Source organism: Protobothrops mucrosquamatus, unplaced genomic scaffold (assembly GCF_001527695.2).
Source record: "Protobothrops mucrosquamatus isolate PMUCROS unplaced genomic scaffold, P.Mucros_1.0 scaffold_226, whole genome shotgun sequence".
In the NCBI taxonomy this organism is placed as follows: domain Eukaryota; kingdom Metazoa; phylum Chordata; class Lepidosauria; order Squamata; family Viperidae; genus Protobothrops; species Protobothrops mucrosquamatus.
In genome coordinates, this window is record NW_015386302.1 from 582272 (window position 1) to 602107 (window position 19836).

General features: G+C 40.5%; 1 protein-coding gene across 2 annotated transcripts in view; it reads right to left on the reverse strand.

Annotated features, from left to right (window-relative positions):
* HDAC3 (histone deacetylase 3) overlaps nucleotides 1–13327 on the reverse strand; it is a 44073-nt gene extending 30746 nt beyond the window's left edge. Inside the window, exons 1-3 of one of the 2 annotated variants that reach the window (XM_015828954.1) lie at nucleotides 13252–13327; nucleotides 12081–12163; nucleotides 6091–6233 (exon numbers count right to left, since the gene is read on the reverse strand). In XM_015828954.1, coding sequence (XP_015684440.1) covers nucleotides 6091–6233; nucleotides 12081–12163; nucleotides 13252–13306 — 281 coding nt within the window. In that variant the 5' untranslated portion in view covers nucleotides 13307–13327. Of the gene's footprint in view, nucleotides 1–6090; nucleotides 6234–12080; nucleotides 12164–12754; nucleotides 12782–13251 lie in introns of those variants that run through there. The other variant, XM_015828947.1, reaches the window with a different exon arrangement.
* Nucleotides 13328–19836: the final 6509 nt, after the last annotated feature.

Sequence of the window (19836 nt, forward strand, 5' to 3'; positions counted from 1 at the left end):
AAACTAAAATAAGGACTGTAACAGGATCTATGATAAGGCAACCAGAATGATTGGATAGAAAAGAAATATTATATTGATGTGATTAATTGTTATCTATCAAAACATTAAGAATTGTATTAACTCAATGTTTGCAAAAGAGGATATTTTGGAAAAAGAGGAAATCAACTAAAACCATTATGTGGATTATGGATTATAGAAATCAATTGTTGATGATTGTTTTACAAAAGTAACCCAAGCAACACACTGTTCACCAATTATTAAGTGATTTATGTTTTTTTTAAAAATCAATAAAATATATTACAAAAAAATAAATAAATAAATATCAGAAATACAAAAGAAGGTCAGAACCCATTCTCTCATGTTCCAGGGTATATGGAATAACATATTTGGTTTACAGGAAGGGAGATGCCTGTTATTATTATTTTTTTTTTAAACCCTTCCTAACTGGAAAAACAGTTTGGCAATGGAACCACTTGCAAAGGGAAATGCTGGGCTCTAGTTCAAGGCAAATAACAAATTATATTGGTTTGAGATGTCTTTATTTTGATTCTTGCACTGAGTAGGCATTGATAGCTAACAGCCCTTTCAACTCTGATTCTGTGGCTTATGTAGGTAACACATATAAAAATTAAAAGGTGCTAATATGTAGCTTAAATTCTTTCTGTACTGGAACCAGATTACAACATGGGCTTTGCAGATTATAACTAATTGTTGGAAAAATATTTGCATTTTCATGTAAATGAGCAGGAGGAATAACTTACCAAATGATGAGGACTTACATTTTTCCTATAGAATTTCTTTTGAGATTGAATCGAAACAAATGCTTCATCGAATGAAACGACTCAGTCATAAATTTTCCATATTTGCAACATAAATCACTGTTTGACCATAGATCAACAGACTCTGAATCCAACTTTCCTCCTCTATTTGTCTGATCCACTTAATCCTGAACTTTTCCACATATACCTCAGGTCTGTCTCGACTTGGACCTTTAGGAAAGAAAGACCCTCGACTCCCATATCTTTGAAGTGAGGTTCTTTTTCTAAAGTCAAGTGGTTACTGTGAAAATAAAGCTGGATCTGAGTATTCCCACGCAAAGCTTGCAATTTCCCCCTTTCTCTGGCCCTCCCCCCTTGACCAGTCCATCAGTGTCCAATAGTATTCGTTTTTGATGTTTGAGGAATGGCTTTGAAGTTTGGTGCATGTCAATGTAGTTTTGCATTCTGTTGCCAGGCTGTGTATCCTTGGCGGCTAGTTTATTCTGGATTTATATCTCTGGTTCCTGTCAGCTTGTCTCTCACTCCTTTTCCTATCCATTTCCATGCCTGACTTTTATTTCAATTGCCTTGAAGTATGTAACATGATTAACTGAATAATAAGGTATCAGTACACAATCAAAGCTCAACCATTTCAATTTGGATGAGAATTTAAACCATCTCAGACAACTACCTTTCATAGCATCCATTCATTAGCCAAGTTGACATATTTATGGATAGACTCAGTAACTTTTGATTTTCTAAAGAATCCCAATATATTTTGTGATTGTGCAACAAACTGAATTTGAAGATGAAAAAAATATTTGAAGCATGTATAGGTGGTCAAGTTCCACTTTAAACATTTCAGTTCCTGTGATGGTGCAGTGGCCACCATATGAGATCAAGAAGAGATGCAGCTTTTTAAGAGTTGTTAGCAGGTACAACTCCTTGTCAAATCTGGACTGCTACACAATGATAATTTATTGTACCAGCATTTCTACTGATAAACACTGTCAATATAAATACAGATCAAATCATTCTGAAATTTAGATAAGCCATTTATTATATACACAGAAGATTATCATTTTTAGCATTTGGGAATATCCCATAATCCAAGAATGCAAGCATGCCATTCCAGTGATAGTTAAAGACATTTCTTCATTTCCAAGACGTTCTGATGTTCCCAACAACAGTATGCTTTATGCATGCCTACTCATCTACAATAAACTGAAATGTTTAAATTTCAATAGTGCTGTTAGCACTCAGTGAGATGAAATAATCTGTACTTGAAAATGAGTAAAGAACTCATTATCCTTGTGTTCTATCCTTTTCTCACTAAGAGAAACATTATTCAGACATAGGTGATAATTTATTTTCAACCTTCCTAGCTGCCATGTTTTTTGCAGAAATCAAACATTAAATTTAATTAAAGCATGAATCTGCATTGATTAGTCAAGATTTGATTTCTGTCAGTGGATTATCTGCTGCATTTTTCATTATCTCACACAGACCACAGAACAGTTTCTTTTAAATTAGAAAGACATGTTGGATTTTATTTGTAATTACTATGTGAACATTTTGGAACTTGCAATCGAGCACATTAGAAAGATGTCTTGGTGGGGAATGAGATAATTCTGGCTAGATCTACTTTCTGCAATAAGTTTACCAGAACACCTAAAATGTTTGCCTCTTGCACCCATCTTCAATAAAAAATATCAAATCAATAGTCTCTCTATATGCCTATTTTGCTTCTTAACTTTATTTTTAAACATCAGTTCATTAACTCTTTGTTTTACTCATTAGTTTCCTGTCCTACTCACTTCCATATTAAACTTTATTTTGTGAGACTAGGATGAAGCTGTCATACCTACAGATGAAGCATGCACATAAGCAGGATGTTCAAAAGCCAGGAATCTTGTCTAAAATATCCCTTAGGGAGGTAGTTAAGAAGGAGCCAAATCATTAAAGAAACAAAGAAAAAATTTCACCAAAAGAAGTTCAGCCTGAGCACATGGAACACTCCCCCAAAGTCCCATCAACAACTACCAGACTTGAAAATCAACAAATCAAGATCTGCCATTCTTGTGAATTCAAGAACTTTGGGGGATAAAAATGGTTCTGAATTCTGCCCACTCTTTTGAATTGTGTTTGGATCCAGACGTGGTGGCTTTTGTTCCTACGGCTAGCTCCTGATAGTCTAGTTGAGAAGGACATGGGCAAGTATGAGAGTATGTTTTGGCATGCACATGTGGGAAAGAGCAAATGCCAATTGTTACTAGTAAAGGTTTGCTGTTACTTTAAATCCATTGAATCTCTGTATATTCCAAAGAACCTGTTGTATCACAATGTTTGGTTGAAAATCTGAGTGTATCCCTAATTGATTCCTGCTATTGCTGAAAGCTGTATGTCCTGTCTGGTGTAGCAGCACCTATCTGGAAAACCCAGATACAAAGCAAGAGGGGCTTACAAGATCTGTGTGCTTCAACAGGCTGTGTGTAAATGATTGGCCATAAGCTGAACCTGGGAATACATATAGTCATTTCCATATTAACCGAACTCTAATAATTAGATTACCATTCAATTGCTGTGGGACATAGATGTCATTTCTTCATTTTGAAGAAAAAACACACTTTCTAGATCAGGCGTGTCAAACTTGCAACGTTGCGTGACGTGTCGTGATTTTTGCCATTGCTGGCAATGGGGTGGGCGCAGTTTCGCTATGATGCATCCGACCCGTGGGCCGGCAGTTTGACATCCCTGTTCTAGATCAAGCCAAAACATTTTGTAAGTAACATTTTGTTACTTACAGTCACCCACCAGTTGATTCTGGGATATGCATATACAGGAGATGGAACTATGTTCCTTTCATACCATTGGTCCCCCTGTAACAAGTATTTGCAGTAATGGTAACCCCAACCCAGAGGTAACACTGGATCTTCATGATCCTAGTGCTAGTCTTTGGTCTCTCCAAAAGATTACCTATATCTGTACAAATGCATTTCTGTGTAGAAACACCGAGTATGGAGATTTAAAACATCATATTTTTCTTAAGATTTCAAAGATCTAAAATTTTGGGGCCATTAGATATATTTTATATCTTGAGAGCTATGGTTGTTCAGGGGAAGAACTTACCCATTCAAAATTGCCTAACTAAAATGGAAAAAAAATGGCAGAGAGTACTGAGGGCATGGAGATGTCTGTTGTTATGGAGACAACACTGGGATCCCCAAGTCTAGCATGATCAACTTAAGGTAGAATGAAGCAACACCTTTATGTAGCAGATCTGAGAGGGGAAGAAGTTGCTACTGCCCAGCTGTTCCTTCTGAGCTTCCCGGCATCCTTTTCTCTTTGAGAACACAACTGTGTATACAGGTAGTCCTCGAGTTACGAATGTAATGGAGCCTGCCCGTTCCATTCATAACTCAAGAATTTGTGGGAGTGAATCTCGTACATTGAATGAGATCACGAACTGCTTTCACCCACGCTTTCACTAATCGACAGTGTGGGCGAATGTGCAATTTGTTAAGTGCACATGAAGCATCTCAGGGTGGGGAAGGCCATGGGGGGGCCTAGTGATGGAACAGGCCCCCAAAGATTCCCCAACCCACTAAGATACCTCATGCTTTCTCCTCCCTTCCTACCGCACGGGGCTCACCTTGCAAAAATCTGTATCCTCTCTGCCGCAGTTTATTTCCCTTTGAGGGAGAGGAGAGTCAGATTGGAAATGCTTTTCGAGTCGACAATGGAAGCTCCTGGGTACCGTAATATCATGTGAGTTCAAACACCCATTCTCTGCAAAAGAGATCATGGCCCCCAGAAGCTTCCATTCTCTGGGGGGGGAAGGGAAGTGTTTGCTTCATTTGCATGCCTATGGGACAAAGCGAGGAATCGGAGTCAGCCAAGCGCAGGAACCAATGCCACACATGGCCCGGGTATGCTGCTCGTTCGCGTGCACCGGCCTTAATTTGAGGCAGGAAGCCTTCAACTGAATGGTGGGAAGGGGGAATCATAGTCGCTCAGGTAGCTGCTGCTGCCAGCGGCTTGGGTGCCCCAGTTCCATCCAAGTTGGAAGAAAGAGGAGGCACGGCCTATCTGTCTTCCAATGGAGCGCTTCAGAAACAGAGCATTCCTCTCCATTTCTGAAGCTCCCCATTGACAGGCAAATGGACCTTCAAATCTCTTTCAGGTCTCCATTTGGAAAAAAATGTTTGAGCGACAGCAGCTTGGGTGCCCCAGTTCTGTCTTAGTTGGAAGAAAGCAGAGGTACAGCAGTGGGATTGCTCTCAATAAGGCTGGTGCATGCGAGCTAGCAGCACACCCAAGTTTTATTGAGAGCAATCCCGCTGCCGTGCCTCCGCTTTCTTCCAACTTGGACTGAACCGGGGCACCCAAGCCACTAACGGCAGAAGCCACCTGAGCGACTATGATTTCTCCTCCCCAACGCTTAGTTGAAGGCTTCCTTCCTGCCCTCAAACTAAGACCAGCGCATGTGAGCAAGCAGCACAACTGGGCCATGGATGGGATTGGTTCCTGTGCCCAGCCAACTTTGATTCCACGCTTTGCCCCATAGGCATGCAAACAAAGCAAACACTTCCCTCCCCCAGAGAATGGAAGCTTCTGGAGGTCATGATCTCTTTTGAGAGAATGGATCCTTGAACTCGCGCGATATTATGGCACCCAGGAGCTTCCATTGTTGGCGCGAAAAGCATTTCCAAGCCGACTCTCCTCTTCCTCAAAGGGAAAGGCAGAGAGGATACAGATTTTTGCAAGGTGAGTCCCGCGTGGCAGCAAGGGAGGGGGAAGCAGTTGTGGAGAGTGGGGGGGGGAATAGGGTGAATGTTGCAGAGCTTCTGCAGTCGTTCATAAGAACGAACGACTGCCATAGTGCTACAATATTTGTAATTTTGGGACTTGCTCATAAACACTAGGGGGCGCTGATCACATAACTTCGAACCGAGTTTTAAGTGAATGCTTGTAACTCGGGGATTACCTATATCACACAACCTGTCTTGCATTCCTTAAATTATCCTGTCGCCTTCAAGTGCAGTTGAGGATTCAGTCTCATTACCAGTTAAATATTTGTTAGTTCAGCTGTTTCTATAAATGAAATGGAGGAGAGCACTACCTTGTCCTTGGCAGGAGACAAACTGTTAAGTCTCCTAATTATTTGGATAAATGGTTTAGTTGTTAGGTACCAAATTTTTAGTGTAACCTAAATATACCAAAAATGTATAAATTTTATCCCATGGGAGACATTTCTCATGCAATCTCAAAAACATTTAAACTTCGCACCTTCTCACCCTTCTTATTCATCTAAACGATGTACAATACTAACCAGTCATCTCCCACATTGAAAGCATTGAGGCTTTTGGTGAATCCTTGCATGTTGTTAGGACTAACTCTCTGAAGGAAGTCAATATAATCTTCTGAATGAAAGCGACACATGTCATGCTGAGAAGCTTGATATGGCTTAAATACCTGCAGAAAAAAATGCTTTTGTTCACAGCTGAATTCAAATAGTAATGAGAGTTGCTATACTACAAATTTCTAATTTATGTTACGTTCTAGTCACAATTTCCAAATAAAATAATCTGTTCTTTTTAAAAAGTTATGCAGCATCTTAAACAATAACCATTTTATTACTGAATAAGCTTATAATAAGCTAGAATTCACTTTCTCAGATGCATGTGGTAGGTTACCATAAGCTGGCAAGCTTAATTACATTTGTGTATACACATCCATCTACATGCAATTGGGAAGGAAAGGATGGAGAAGACTTCAATTGGAGTAGGAAGAAACATAAACTGGTGTATAAAAAAGACAAAAGCAGTTAAAACTACTACTATTAGTAGTACTATTACTAAACACAATTCTTGAAGAGAATTGAATTAGTAACAGCACCCCAAACATGGGGACCAAAATATACACAACAATCAAGAGTAACTCAGCATTAATACAGGATCTAAAAACTTTTAGCTCTGGAACCACTGGGCTATTATGGGACTAAATGGGTATAAGACTAAATACTATCAAGACAAAGTTTCTATTGGTCAATGAGCATTATGACTATCAAATAATCAACCTTAGTGTGTGACCTGCAAATGTTTCTGGGGGATCTGCTATTGTGCCTCTCTGCACCAGCACCAACTTCTGAGTCATTTCCAAAGGCATCCCTAGTTAAAGAACACTGGAGAGATTCAATCAGGAGGTTATCAAATTTTCCAGATAATTGGTCACACCCATTCAAAAGTTGCTGCACTGGCTGCCAGTAGACTTCCCAAAACAGTAAAAAGTGCTATAAAGCTCTATGCAATTTGATACTGGATTATAATAGGACCACTTTACCAAGCCTAATTCTGCCAGTCTGATTTGCCATTAAGAGAAATCTGACTCCATATGAGGTGACATGGGTGTGGACCAGAAGATGAAGGTTCTCATTACTAGACCTATACTATGGGACATGATGTCCCAAAGGGAACCTTGGTCCAATCTTGCCTGTATTCATAAAGGTCCTAACCATTGTTTTATTTCAATGAGCTTTTGACCTAGGCAACCATGTGAATATAGTATTGTTTATTTACCAAATCATAATATCAATCACATCATAATTACCTTTTATATAAATCACATCACAATCACTTTTTAGTTGTTATTTTCCTTGCAAACCATTCAGAAACTTTCTATTTTTATGTCAATCTATGAATATCATATAATAAAATAAAAAGCAAACATATAAGATCCATTCATGTAGATGGAATAATGCTATATTCTATCGTTTTCCAGTAATTTCTTCTTATATTTATATAGAACAAATTGGGCAATAGTGAGAAAATTATGACACCTTTTTTCAGCTTTCCAAAATGATCTTAATATACTACCTTTTAAAAAATATAAAATGACTAAATTGTTATTTATCAAGAAATTTACATTATACATCTGTAACTGGACAGTAGCCAGCATATTTTAATAAAAATACATATATTCCATATATTGCTAATATATGGAATATATGTATTTTATACTACCATATTAATGGCCACTAATACTACCATTAATGGCCATTAATATACTACCATATTAATGGCCACTTATTTGGCTTTCAAGAATTGTCATTATATATATTGTTTATTCTGAGCTGTTGCTATCTGTCTTAGTGCTTAAGGCAACTTTAAGTGTAATACAATATAAAACAGTAATTTATTTTAAAGAAAACGTTACTGGCATTTAAAAAGAATCCACAGATAAAGCATAGGTTAAATGTACTCTGCAAACAAACTCCTCTTAACAATTTTGAAAAAATGAGTCCACACATACTTCACAAGACAGAAGCAACCCCAAGAAAGGCAAAACTTTCTAGATCTGTTTGCAGATCTGTTTTGGGATGATCTTTTCCAGTGTCTTCCCTGGTATTGATGTTAGCTTGACTAGTCTAGTTTCCTGGGTCTGTTGGCTCCCCCCCCTTTTTTTTGAAGATGAGTACATCAGCTCTTTTCCAATCCTTAGGTAGTTCCCTGGTGCTCCAGGATTTTTGAAAGATATGGTACAATGGTTCTGAGATGACAGGATGGATTTGATTTAAATTAAGTCGATTTAGATCACAATTTAAATTACGATTTAAATCATTAGTAAAAAGGCTTGATTTAAATCAACTCGATTTAAATCATAATTTTTAAAGAGCAACTGTCATCTCTGTCCTACAGCGGCTCTTCCTCTGACCTGCTGTTGACTCCCCGACAGTCTCATTCACTTTAATGGAACGGCTGGTTATGCGGCAGTGACACAACAAGATGAGGGATGTGGCAGGCAGTAGGTGAGTGGATGCCTGCTAACAGGCGCTGCTATGATGGATCTGAAATGACAGGTGCTCTTTAAATGTAAGGACTCATTCTTGCTGGTAATTAGAATCTTGAATATTATTATTTGCAAACAAAATGAAGGTTCATGATCTAGAAAAGAAAAACAAGCTTTCCTGCTTTATCAGGCCCCAGATGATTTCTCAATTTAGAGTGAACAAGTCCAAAGGAAGAGAATATTCTTTCAAGCCAGCAGAAGAGGCCACTGTAGTTAAAAGCAAAATCATTACTTCAACACTTTCTGAATCCAAGTACTTAAGTGACTTCCACCAGTTCACTGGTGAAACTTTCTTTAAAACCTCATCAGCAAACATATACGGTATTTCTTGAATGGTTTCCCCTTAGCTCTGAAGTTCATTATAGTTGGCACTAGAGATCGATGATTGCTGGATACCCATGTCATAGCTAACTCTTCTTCTTCAGCACTTAAGGTTTGACCCTTGTACAGGATATTGACAATGTTTGCGAGAAAATGAGCTGGAGACAGTGCTTGTCCTATTTGCCTTTTTAAATCTTGTAACTTCTGCTTGTCAGTGTGTAGTTCTGTTTTTAAGTGCTCACTCAGTTCCTTCCAAATTTCAACAGCATCAGCAATAAAACAACTATTTTTCTAGATTTTGTTTAAAGCTTCAGAAATGGGTTTCAGGATGCTCAGCATATGTTCAACATTTCTCTTAAGCCCAATGTTGAGGATTTTGGCTGTAGTAGTGCCATCTATTTTTTCTCAATTTTGCTCATAAACAGTCATCAGAATAGACCAGTTTTTTATGTATTGTTCAAAACAGTCCACTTCAGAGTTCCATCTAACATCTTGTGGGAGTGTTAGCTTGGTTCCCCCCATTATTTTCAGAGCTTATGCTGCAAAATTATTGTTACGGAAGTATTTAGCAATTTCAACATTACTCTTTACTTCTAGGACACAAAAATCTTTGGCTAGGAGGTGTACAAAATGAGCACTACAACCATATGTTATTAGCTTGGTAGTTTCTTCATGTTGTTCTAAATTTCTTCTCATTTTGGACACATTTGCAGCATTGTCTGTGACCAAATTGTGTACTTGACATTTGAATTTTTTTTGCATGTTATGATAACTTTTACTGCTACTTCTTCTAAGTATGCTGCTGTGTGTGCATTTCCTGAAGTATCAATTGTTTCTGCAAGGAATACATTTCCTTCTTCTGTTGTTATACAAGCACATACAATAGGATCATTGTGGACATTACTCCACCCATCAAGACTTAGGTTAACAATTTTACTTTCTAGACTTGTTGCACACTGCATAATGTCTTCATCATATACTTTATCCAGCAGTTCCCCTGCAACATCTAATCTACTTGGTGGACTGTATCCTAGTCTCAGTGACTGAATCATATTAACCAAGTGTGGGTTTTCAAGCAGACAGAAAGAGTTTGTTGCATAAACAAATGAAGCAATTTTTTTCAACAATTAACTCTTTTTCTAATCTGCTGGTTTTTATCACAAACTTATCTAAGATGGTGGTTCCACATGGTTTCTTGTTTTTAGGTGATATATTGTGGATATGTGTAAATGATGTGACTGATGCACTATCCTGGAGGGTATATCCAAATTTGGATATAAAAATATTTCGCAGTTGCGACTTGAGCCTGCTCTATGCCCCTAGTTGGGGGCGGCAAGGCAAGAGATATTGTAAAAAAAGAGTAAAACTGCAGTATGGCAGTTGAAAATGTCAAGGTGTTCACAATCAGACCGATCTGTCTGAACTCCCTATAATTACTCCCTTGACTCTGCTGACAAAGAGGGGANGTTCGAATCCCATAAAAAGGGTATGGCTAACTGATGAAGGCAAAAAAGCCAGAAATGGTCCATCTTAGTCTCCCAATTTAATTCTTTACTCTTTGTCAGAAAAAAGAAATTTGGATATAAAAATATTTCGCAGTTGCGACTTGAGCCTGCTCTATGCCCCTAGTTGGGGGCGGCAAGGCAAGAGATATTGTAAAAAAAAAGAGTAAAACTGCAGTATGGCAGTTGAAAATGTCAAGGTGTTCACAATCAGACCGATCTGTCTGAACTCCCTATAATTACTCCCTTGACTCTGCTGACAAAGAGGGAAAGAGAACCTGTGGCTCAGTGGCTAAATCACTGCCTAGTATGTATAACTTCCCAGGTTCGAATCCCATAAAAAGGGTATGGCTAACTTATGAAGGCAAAAAAGCCAGAAATGGTCCATCTTAGTCTCCCAATTTACAAAATTTTAAAAGGGAAAAAATGTCCAATTTAGAAATTTGATATTCTAACAGATCATTTCAAAATTTAGGAAAAATGTCTAGTTTAAAAATTAAAATGCTAGTTCATTTAAAAATGTCAAATTTTAACATTTTCAGTGTTGAATGAGACTTAAATGTTCATTCTTAACCCGTCATGGAGTGCTCTATTATTATCCCTTTCTTCCCTGCCTTCTTGTGATCCTTTCCCTCCTTGCCTTCTTATGAGCTTTATTTATCCATTTCTTCTCTGCTTTTTTAATGTTGCATAATTATCTACTCTGCCTACTTATTTATCCCTTTATTCTTTGTCTTGTGTTCTGTAATTGTATTTTTATCCTCTCTTCCTACTTGCCTTTCGCCTGCCACTACTGGATATTCAGCCTTCTCTGCTTTCCTCAGTGACAAAGTAGGTCTCATTATACAAAAGCCACAATTGTGGTACTTGCCTCAACACTGCCCTGTAAGTAAGAGTGGAGTTTGTGTCATGATGTTACCATGAACATGTAATCATTTTTATATACTGTACTGTTGTTTGTAGATTTCTCTGCCAGTGAATTTGCAAGGGTGAGAGTGGATTCAAACCTGTTATATAAAAGGTACCTTATGAACATGAATCAAGAATTCCAGGACTTCTAAACACATTTGAGACATTGCAGATCTACAGTGGGATTACAATTTATATGTTTAACAAGATAGATTCTAAATCACAAAACTAATGTCATAATATGCCACATAATACTGCTTTTAATTTATACATTTATTTTAACCATCCATGCCAAGAGAGTGGTTAGCAGTCAATGCAATTTAATGAGTTGAACTTTCTTCCTTCCCTGCAGCTTAAACAGGTGATCAGAGACTATCCTGGCAATTTGTTTGACTGGGTAATATAACTACCTGCAGCTGTGAACTCTGGCATTTCTGCCAATCAGTAGGAAGGTACTGAACCATCTTTTCCCATGGGAAAGGAAGGTGGGATCAGATCTTCCTTAGCTGAAATTGACAGAAACAAAAGAAGTCAAATATATCATAATTTTGAATTTGGTAAATAATGTCATTCCAAACTATGGATCCCTGCTTTGAGATATTGTCTTCTGTGTAATAGGGAAGTTTTACTATTCTTAAAAGTACATTATATGGTGCATGCTGGCAAACATATATAAATTCCTTAAAATTAGTAATAATTATCTAAACACAAACATGTTAAGTCCAGCACATGAAACACTTACAATCATCTTCTTATAGAGTCCATAATGTAGCACCAAACTGTGGGTCAATGCCAACCGATGTGGTTTCATGGGATGTCCTGCTCCTAATATGAAAAAAGAAAAGAAACACATATAATTAACGTCTCCACAATAGAAGCACAGGAATCTACCTAACATTACCACAAGTCCTCAAAGAATAAAGAATATGGGAGGCCTTTTAAAAGACTATTGATTCATTGACTGGGATCTAGACAGCTAAGACATATTTGTGTTGTTTTGGAAATTTACTTAGTTTAAACTATGTAAACAAGTCCCCTGTGCAACCATATTTTTTCACAAAGTGATCTTCAGTAATTTACATGTACGCATCTTGAGATGGACCTGAAGCTCTATAAACAACTGCAATAACCTTCATAAAATAAAAAGTATGGATACTTGATACAATTCTGTACAATAATATCAAGAATCTATGATTCTGCACATACCCTCTAACATTTCATAGATACAGGCACTCTCACAGAATAATGCTTGAATTCTAGCACATTCCATAAATACAGATACAATTATACTCCACTAGGAATAAATAGCATGCCACCACCGGTATATGTTAAAACTATCAGATCTGGACTGCAAAAACCAGGCGCTCTGGACTTTTGCAAACCACAAGCTGTAATCCATATCATTAGATGTATTACTCTGAAACAGAAGTTGGTTGAGTCATTGATCTTGTGTGTGTGTGTGCGCGCGGAAAAGTAAGCACTGCCGTAAGAACTAAAGCAAGCTTTTGAAAGGCACAAAATTCTCAAGTTCATGATGAATATGACTGCAGTTATTATAATGAAGGAGCAGTTCAAACGCAATTAAGAGCACCCGGAAAGACTTCTCTTTTCTCAAAACATGTAGTAGTGTGAAATGATTCCTGCCAGGTCTCCTACATGTGCACAGAACAATCTTTCAAATCAAGAAAGAAAGTTGAAGGGTTTTTTTCAGCGTTGCCGCAAAAAACAAAGACAAGACCAAAACAAAACCGACGCCTTTCTGATAAAGAGGGGAAACTGTAGCACATGGCTGTTGGGAAAAGTCCGATCCTTTCCTCAACCGAGGAAAAACCAGATAGCCTTCGCTCGATCGCACCCTCTACAGAAAGCACGAACATCCCAAGACTTCCCCATTACCGCTGCTGCGCACGCACCGTAATGAAAATTGCCCACATCGGGATCATAGAAATAAGCCACAGTCTTCGCCATACCCTCCACCCTCGGAAGGACTTGAGTGCGGAATGACCTCCCGGTTGCGTCCCTCCACCTACCGGCTTACGTCACCGCGTCGCCTAGGCAACGTGTGGAAGCTCTACCCGGGGAGAAGAAAGGCCTTTCTTTCCCTGCACGCAGGCGCCTAGTCACCGCCTCCTTCATCTGGTCTGGGGTTGGGATGAGTTGCTACATAGCGAAGAGAAATAGGTCCGTGAGGAATCACGTTGCTTCTTAGTCATGCTTCAGACTCAGATGCGGTTTGGTTTGCTGTTTTTGTTTAAACAAGGCTGCCGTATCTGAGCGGCCAAAAGTTGAACAATCACTAAGCGACAGTAAACGAGTTTTTTTTTAACCTTTTCTTTCCCCCTAGGTTTCATCTGGATTTTCGCAGCCCAACTTCTAAATAATTATATTTAAATATTTTAAATAGCGCTAATATGAAATGGAAGACTTGCTTCTAACAACTTTTAAAAATACTCTCAAAAGCCATAGGTTCGATTCTGTAAGATACAAGATTGTGGTGGACTCTTCAGCTAGACAGAAGGGAGGGATTAAGAGAGGCTAGAGTGGCTGGGTTGCAGGAAGTGGCGTAGGCCCGACCTAGAATCCTTGTGCGTTGCCAGGAAAGTAATGAGTTATAAAGTGTGGGAAGTCAGAGCCCCAGAGAAGGAAATATTAAAAGGGCAGAAAAATATATTTCCTCAAAAGTATTTTAAAAAGCAGAAACCAACTTTGCCCATAAGTCTCTGCCCCAAGCAAGAGCTAGCTCCGTACAAATGCAGATGTAAAACCATCAGAAAGTTGAAGCCAGAGCAATCAAGAAGACAAAGAGACTTAAAATCTGCATACCCCACCCAAACTCTAGGAGTCATTAGCCCCATCACCTGGGAAGCAGGATATGATAATAGGATTAAACCACAGATATCAAGGCCTAGAAAAACACTCAGAAATAGCCTCAAAGTTCATGCCACAGGAACAGGAAACTATTCCAAACAGGGCTAGAGGGGGTATAAAAACCCACTACCCATGTGCTCAGCCTCTTTCTCCTCTGCTCTTTCTTGCAAGGACCATTTTTCTGCTTCTTCAATAAACTGTAACCTACTTCCCAAAGCAGTCGCCATGTTGCTTATTTATCCCGGGCTTGGATGAACCAAGATGAAGACTTTACTTCTATCAAAAGGATTTAACTTTTTCATCAAAAATGAAAACTAATATATTGTTATATGCTTTTGCCTACTTTCCTTTGCAACCAGTGGTAAATTTGTTTGACCAATAACCAGCCAAGACACAGTGAAGACCTTTTTATTTAGTTTATTACAATAAGTGGGGAGAAGCTATCTTAACTTAGTTCTCTCCAAAGTTCATCATCTCAAATCAACATCTTTATACATTGCCTACACCGGCCGCCCGTCCCTCCTCATTCACCACTGGTTGAGGTACTATGAGGTTATATTCTCTCCAACAGCCTACAGCAGGGGTGTCAAACTGCCAGCCTGTGGGCCGGACGCATCACGCGGAACCCGCGCCCACCCCATTGCCAGCAATAGCAAAACAATCTTGATACGTTGCGTGACTTCATGTGACGTCGCAAGTATGACATGTCTGGCCTACAGGTTCCCTGAGACCCTCCCTAAACCCTACATCACATATCACATGTATACTATGTTGGGAGGAATTCCCCCACTTGGATTTTTCCAGCTGGGATTTCCACAATCAGTGCCCAAAGAATAAATAGAACGAGAAGCCAGCTACCGGAAAGAGAGGTTTAATCACGAGATCAAAGTTGAGTGACAATTCAGCATACATCCCTGGCTAGCTAGGAAAAATGGTCTCCAAGCGTGAGTTTTTTATACCTTTTCTTGGTTTTCTAAATTGTCATTTCTGATTCATGGTTTCAAAACTCTCATTTCTGATTCGTGGAGCAGTGTCTATTGATGGGCTAATTTCTTTATTCGATCTTGCTCAGGAAAAGTTTAATCCCTGCCTCAGGAAAGAATCTGGAGTGTTTCTATGTGTTTCATGATTATTATTATGTATTTTCCTATGTCTCTGTTCCAATCTTGTTAGTCTTAATTGCCGATAGCCAGCCTCGCATTCCTTCGGTTTATCTTAAATGTTTAAGCTGATACTTTGTCTGCGTGTTAAGTGTTTGTTTGCCTTGGACCGCTTAGCTTGGTGCAGAATCAGATTTTTCTTTGCATTGGGTTTTTTCTGTATTGGCCAATGTATTTCTTGTTTGATTAAATCAGACATGTCAAACACAAGGCCCAGGGACCGGATGCAGCCCACGACATGGTTTCATGTGGCCCACGAAGCCATCCTGGAAACAGTAATGGAATGGCCCCCGCTGCCTTGACCCCGGCCCAGGCCGCCCAGGAGTCAACGTACAATTTTGTGGTGGCCCTCTATGCTGAAACACATTTAGTTTTAGCTCCAACAAGGCCATCTGGAACCAGCAAGGGACCGGCCCCTGCCGCGTTGGCCCTGCCCCCTGGGCGCACGCTGGGGAGGTGTCACCCTTTGTGAGGAATGAAGAAATGCACCCTCGCTTGGAAGTGGCCAGCAAATGGCCCTCGCCTATTTCACATATCTGGCTTGATGGGCTCTGGGGGAGGGGTTTCAGCAGGTAGCAAGGCGCTCTCCTCACAGCGCTGAGAGGCTGAGCCAGGCGGCGCAAATTCAAAAAGAAGCACGCTGCCACTCAGTCTCCAGCCTGCCTGATTTCAGCAGGCAGTAAGGTGCAAAGCTGGCAAGCTTCGCACTGCCCGGCTCAGCCTCTCGGGACTATGAGGCGAGTGCCCCGCTGCCTGCTGAAACCAGGCAGGCTGGGGGCTGGGTGGCGTCGCGCTTCTTTTCGGATTTGCGCTGCCTGGCTCAGCCTCTCGGCACTGTGAGGAGAGCGCCTCACTGCCTGCCGAAACCAGGCAGGCTGGGGGCTGGGTGGCATTGCGCTGGTAATGTCGACTCTCACGTTGCTCATGGTGTCCACCAAGCCAGATATGTGAAGTAGGCGAGGGCCATGTGCTGGCCACTTCCAGGCAATGGTGCATTACTTCATTCCTCACAAAGGGTGATACCTCCCCAGCTGCATTTCTTGCCTGTTTTTCTCCCTCCCTCATCTCAAGTATTTTCCCACCACTCTGTTCTTAGGAAGGAAGGAAGGAAGGAAGGAAGGAAGGAAGGAAGGGAGAGGGAGAGAGAGAGAGAGAGAGAGAGAGAGAGAGAGAGAGAGAGAGAGAGAGAGAGAGAGAGAGAGGGTCTGAGGGAAGTCCTGCCTTAGTCCTGCCCTGCTACCCTTTCACCATCCCCTTGCCCCCTCCTCCTGGCCTATCCTGGGGGTCTCCCATCCTATTGCTAAGGAAGCTTTGGATATAAAGCCAGGTCTCCTCCCATGGAGAGGGAGTGGGCCTCCCTCTGACTTTGCCCTCATACCCATCATGAGCAACCTGGCTAAGGGGAGCAAGCACAGCAGCAGCAGCCTTGAGGAGGAGGTAAGTGCAGCTGGGCGCCCCCTTGGGGAAATGGGGCTGGGCTTGGTGTCGCAGGTGCTCGAGGGCCAGGCTGGGTGTTTGACCTCTGTTGCCCAGGGCTCCGGGCAGCCCGCACCACCATCCAGCCCCCCCTCGCATGGCCTGAGAGGAACAGTGGGGCTGTTCCAGTGAACCATGCCTTGGTGCTTGCCCAGGTCCTACCCCCTTCTGCCAGAGACCCTCAGATCTATCCCACTTCTGCCCAGGCCCCCACAGGCACCCTTGACGTGAATGATGGAGAGCTGGCCATGCCCACTCAGGCCACACCCACTCTGGCCACACCCACCCAGTAGACCGCGCCCACCCTGGCCACACCTACCCGGCCCCCAGAGGACAACTGCAATGCTGATGCGGTCCTCAATGAAATTGAGTTTGACACCCCTGGATTAAATTATATCCTTTTTATTGGGGTGAAGGGGGTGGCTCTCATCAACTATAATTAACAGATTATATATGCAAGTTGTGTCAATATTTTAAGCATGTGCTTTGCTTACTACTGTGACCCACCTCTTACTTCTTAGAAAAAAAACACCTATTTTTTTGGATATCAGGTGCTTGCCACAATTTATATGCCCCTCTCCTGTGGCTAAGTTAGCAATTTCCTCTTACAGCTTGGTACTTTCTGAAGACCTTTTACCCATATTCTCTATCAATATCAGTAACCTCACCAAATTAAAGAAAACTTACAGCATCTTTACATATGTCTGTTTTCCCACATCGTTAAACAACATATATCAACTCAAATTCTACTATTATGAATTACCATTAAGCTTTTAATAATCTAAGGACAAATGCCTTTTTCATATTTTTTATTAAAGATTTTAATTGCAATAGTAAAAGTGAAGGCAAAGTAAACTCAGAAAAAGAAAAAATGCAAAAGTAAATAAGAAGGTAAAAGAAAAGAAATAGATAAAGAATGACTTCCAATCTTTATTACAAATTTGATAACTCTTCATCCCCTATAAGGCTACAAACAAATATCTAGTTACAAAAAAAAATTAGTTTTTCACACACATTCTCTATTTTGGCTTTTTGTAAAATAAAAGATAATATGGTGTAATATGTCATCTGCTGTTGCTCGTCTGAGGTATATTTACCTACTTCTTATAGCTAGCTATAGCACTTAGACTTATATTCCACTCCATAGTACTTCACAATCCTGCTGGGCTCACAGCAGGATTGAACTTCAGACTATGAGCAGAGTTAGCCTGCAACACTGCATTCTAATCACTGTGCCACTAGAACTGCTAGGGACAGATGATTTTTTTTTACTATGTCCTGATATGTAAAACCATAGAACTCAAAAGAGGATGTACTTTCTTATTCACATGACTGTATATCCAATAGAAAGTCCATAATAGGGTCATTCTCTTAGCTTCTCATTTGTAATTCTATTATTGCTGCCTTCTCTATCTTGTAATTCCCACTTTTTTGTATTTCCATTTTGATTTTCCAAACCTTAACCAAAACCATAGCCATGTTAGGGTTATTCTAAGGTGACCAACTTTTTTACAATGAAAAGGAGGACACAAATAAATTGAAGAAAAAATATCGTAAATAAAAGAAACATTTTATTCATTGCAACAATAATACAGAATACACTATAATATGATAAATGCATAATAAAAACATTTGTAACAATAACATTTTATATTGTAATTATGCTTACATGCCGCACCCCCGCGTGCAGCCGCCCCGCCAGCACTGCTGGCCTGCCATGTAGAGCAGGCCCCGCAGCTCCCAGAGCACCAGCTGCGCCGGCTCCGGCCTCAGGGGGGGCAGCCCGCCGTCAACACACCCTGCCTGCAGTTGCCCTGCCAGCACCACCGCCCACCCTGTGCAACCCCGTGTAGAGCAGGCCTCGCAGCTCCCACAGCACGGGGGGCAGCCGGCCACCACTGTCCCTCACACCCCCGCCCGCAGCAGCCCCGCCGCCCCTGCCTCTTGTGCCTGCAGCCATTATTGCCCTAGCAGGGCCGAAGATCAAGAGAAAGTGACTGTGGCGTCGCCGCTCCAGTCTCCTCCAGGTATCTTTGGGACTAACTAGGAGATGGTGCAGTTGGGTAGCAGGGAGGGGTGCAAAGTTCCTGCCAATTCGCCTTCGCTGCAGACAACTTACATGTGCAAAGTTTGCCGGCCAGGTGTTTTGGCGCGCTCAGCAGCAATTCCTATTGGCTTTCAAAACCCAATAGCGGGAGTAGCACAGCTCATGCAAAAGTTGAAAAAAAACCATCAAAAAAAGGTGCCGGAACGCCATTCTGAGTGTTCTATGAGAAAAAAAAAAGCCCTGCAGATTAGTCTTCAAATATCAAAAAGGAGGACATGTAGGAGGACACTTTTCAAGGGAGGACAGAACTCACAAAAGGAGGACTGTCCTCCTTAAAGGAGGACAGTTGGTCACCTTAGTTATTCTCTTGGCTTGTCATTTATAATTCCACTTTAATTGCCTTCTCTACTTTGTAATCCATATTTTTATTATCCAGTATTTCTGATTCTAATATTTTTGCATCAGATTTAACATTTTTTTGGGACATCTGTCCATAGAAGCAGGCGTCATTGCTGATATTTCTGATATTTTAGCTACTAATGTCTGGTCCCGTTATCCAAAAATCTGCTGAAGTATTTCTAAAATTACAGCATTTTGTGTCATTTTGTAAATTCCCATACTCACCAAAGACCAAAAGCAAGTTTACACTTTTTTTCTTTTTTCCTTTCTTGCCTAGAATCTTTACTCCCACTAGTATCCTGTCCAATTTCTGAAATCTAGGTTTCTATTAGAGAGCCAGTTTGGTGTAGTGATAAAAGCATCAGGCTTAGAAACCATGAGACCATGAGTTAAAGTCCCACCTTACTCACAAAGCTGAGTGTAAATAACATCTTAAATACTGGGATGAGGAAACACATTATCTTACTTCTACTACAGTGTAACAAGTACAAAAATGAACAAATGCTAAAAAATGGGAGGAAGAGAAAACATTACTATCCCAGTATTTG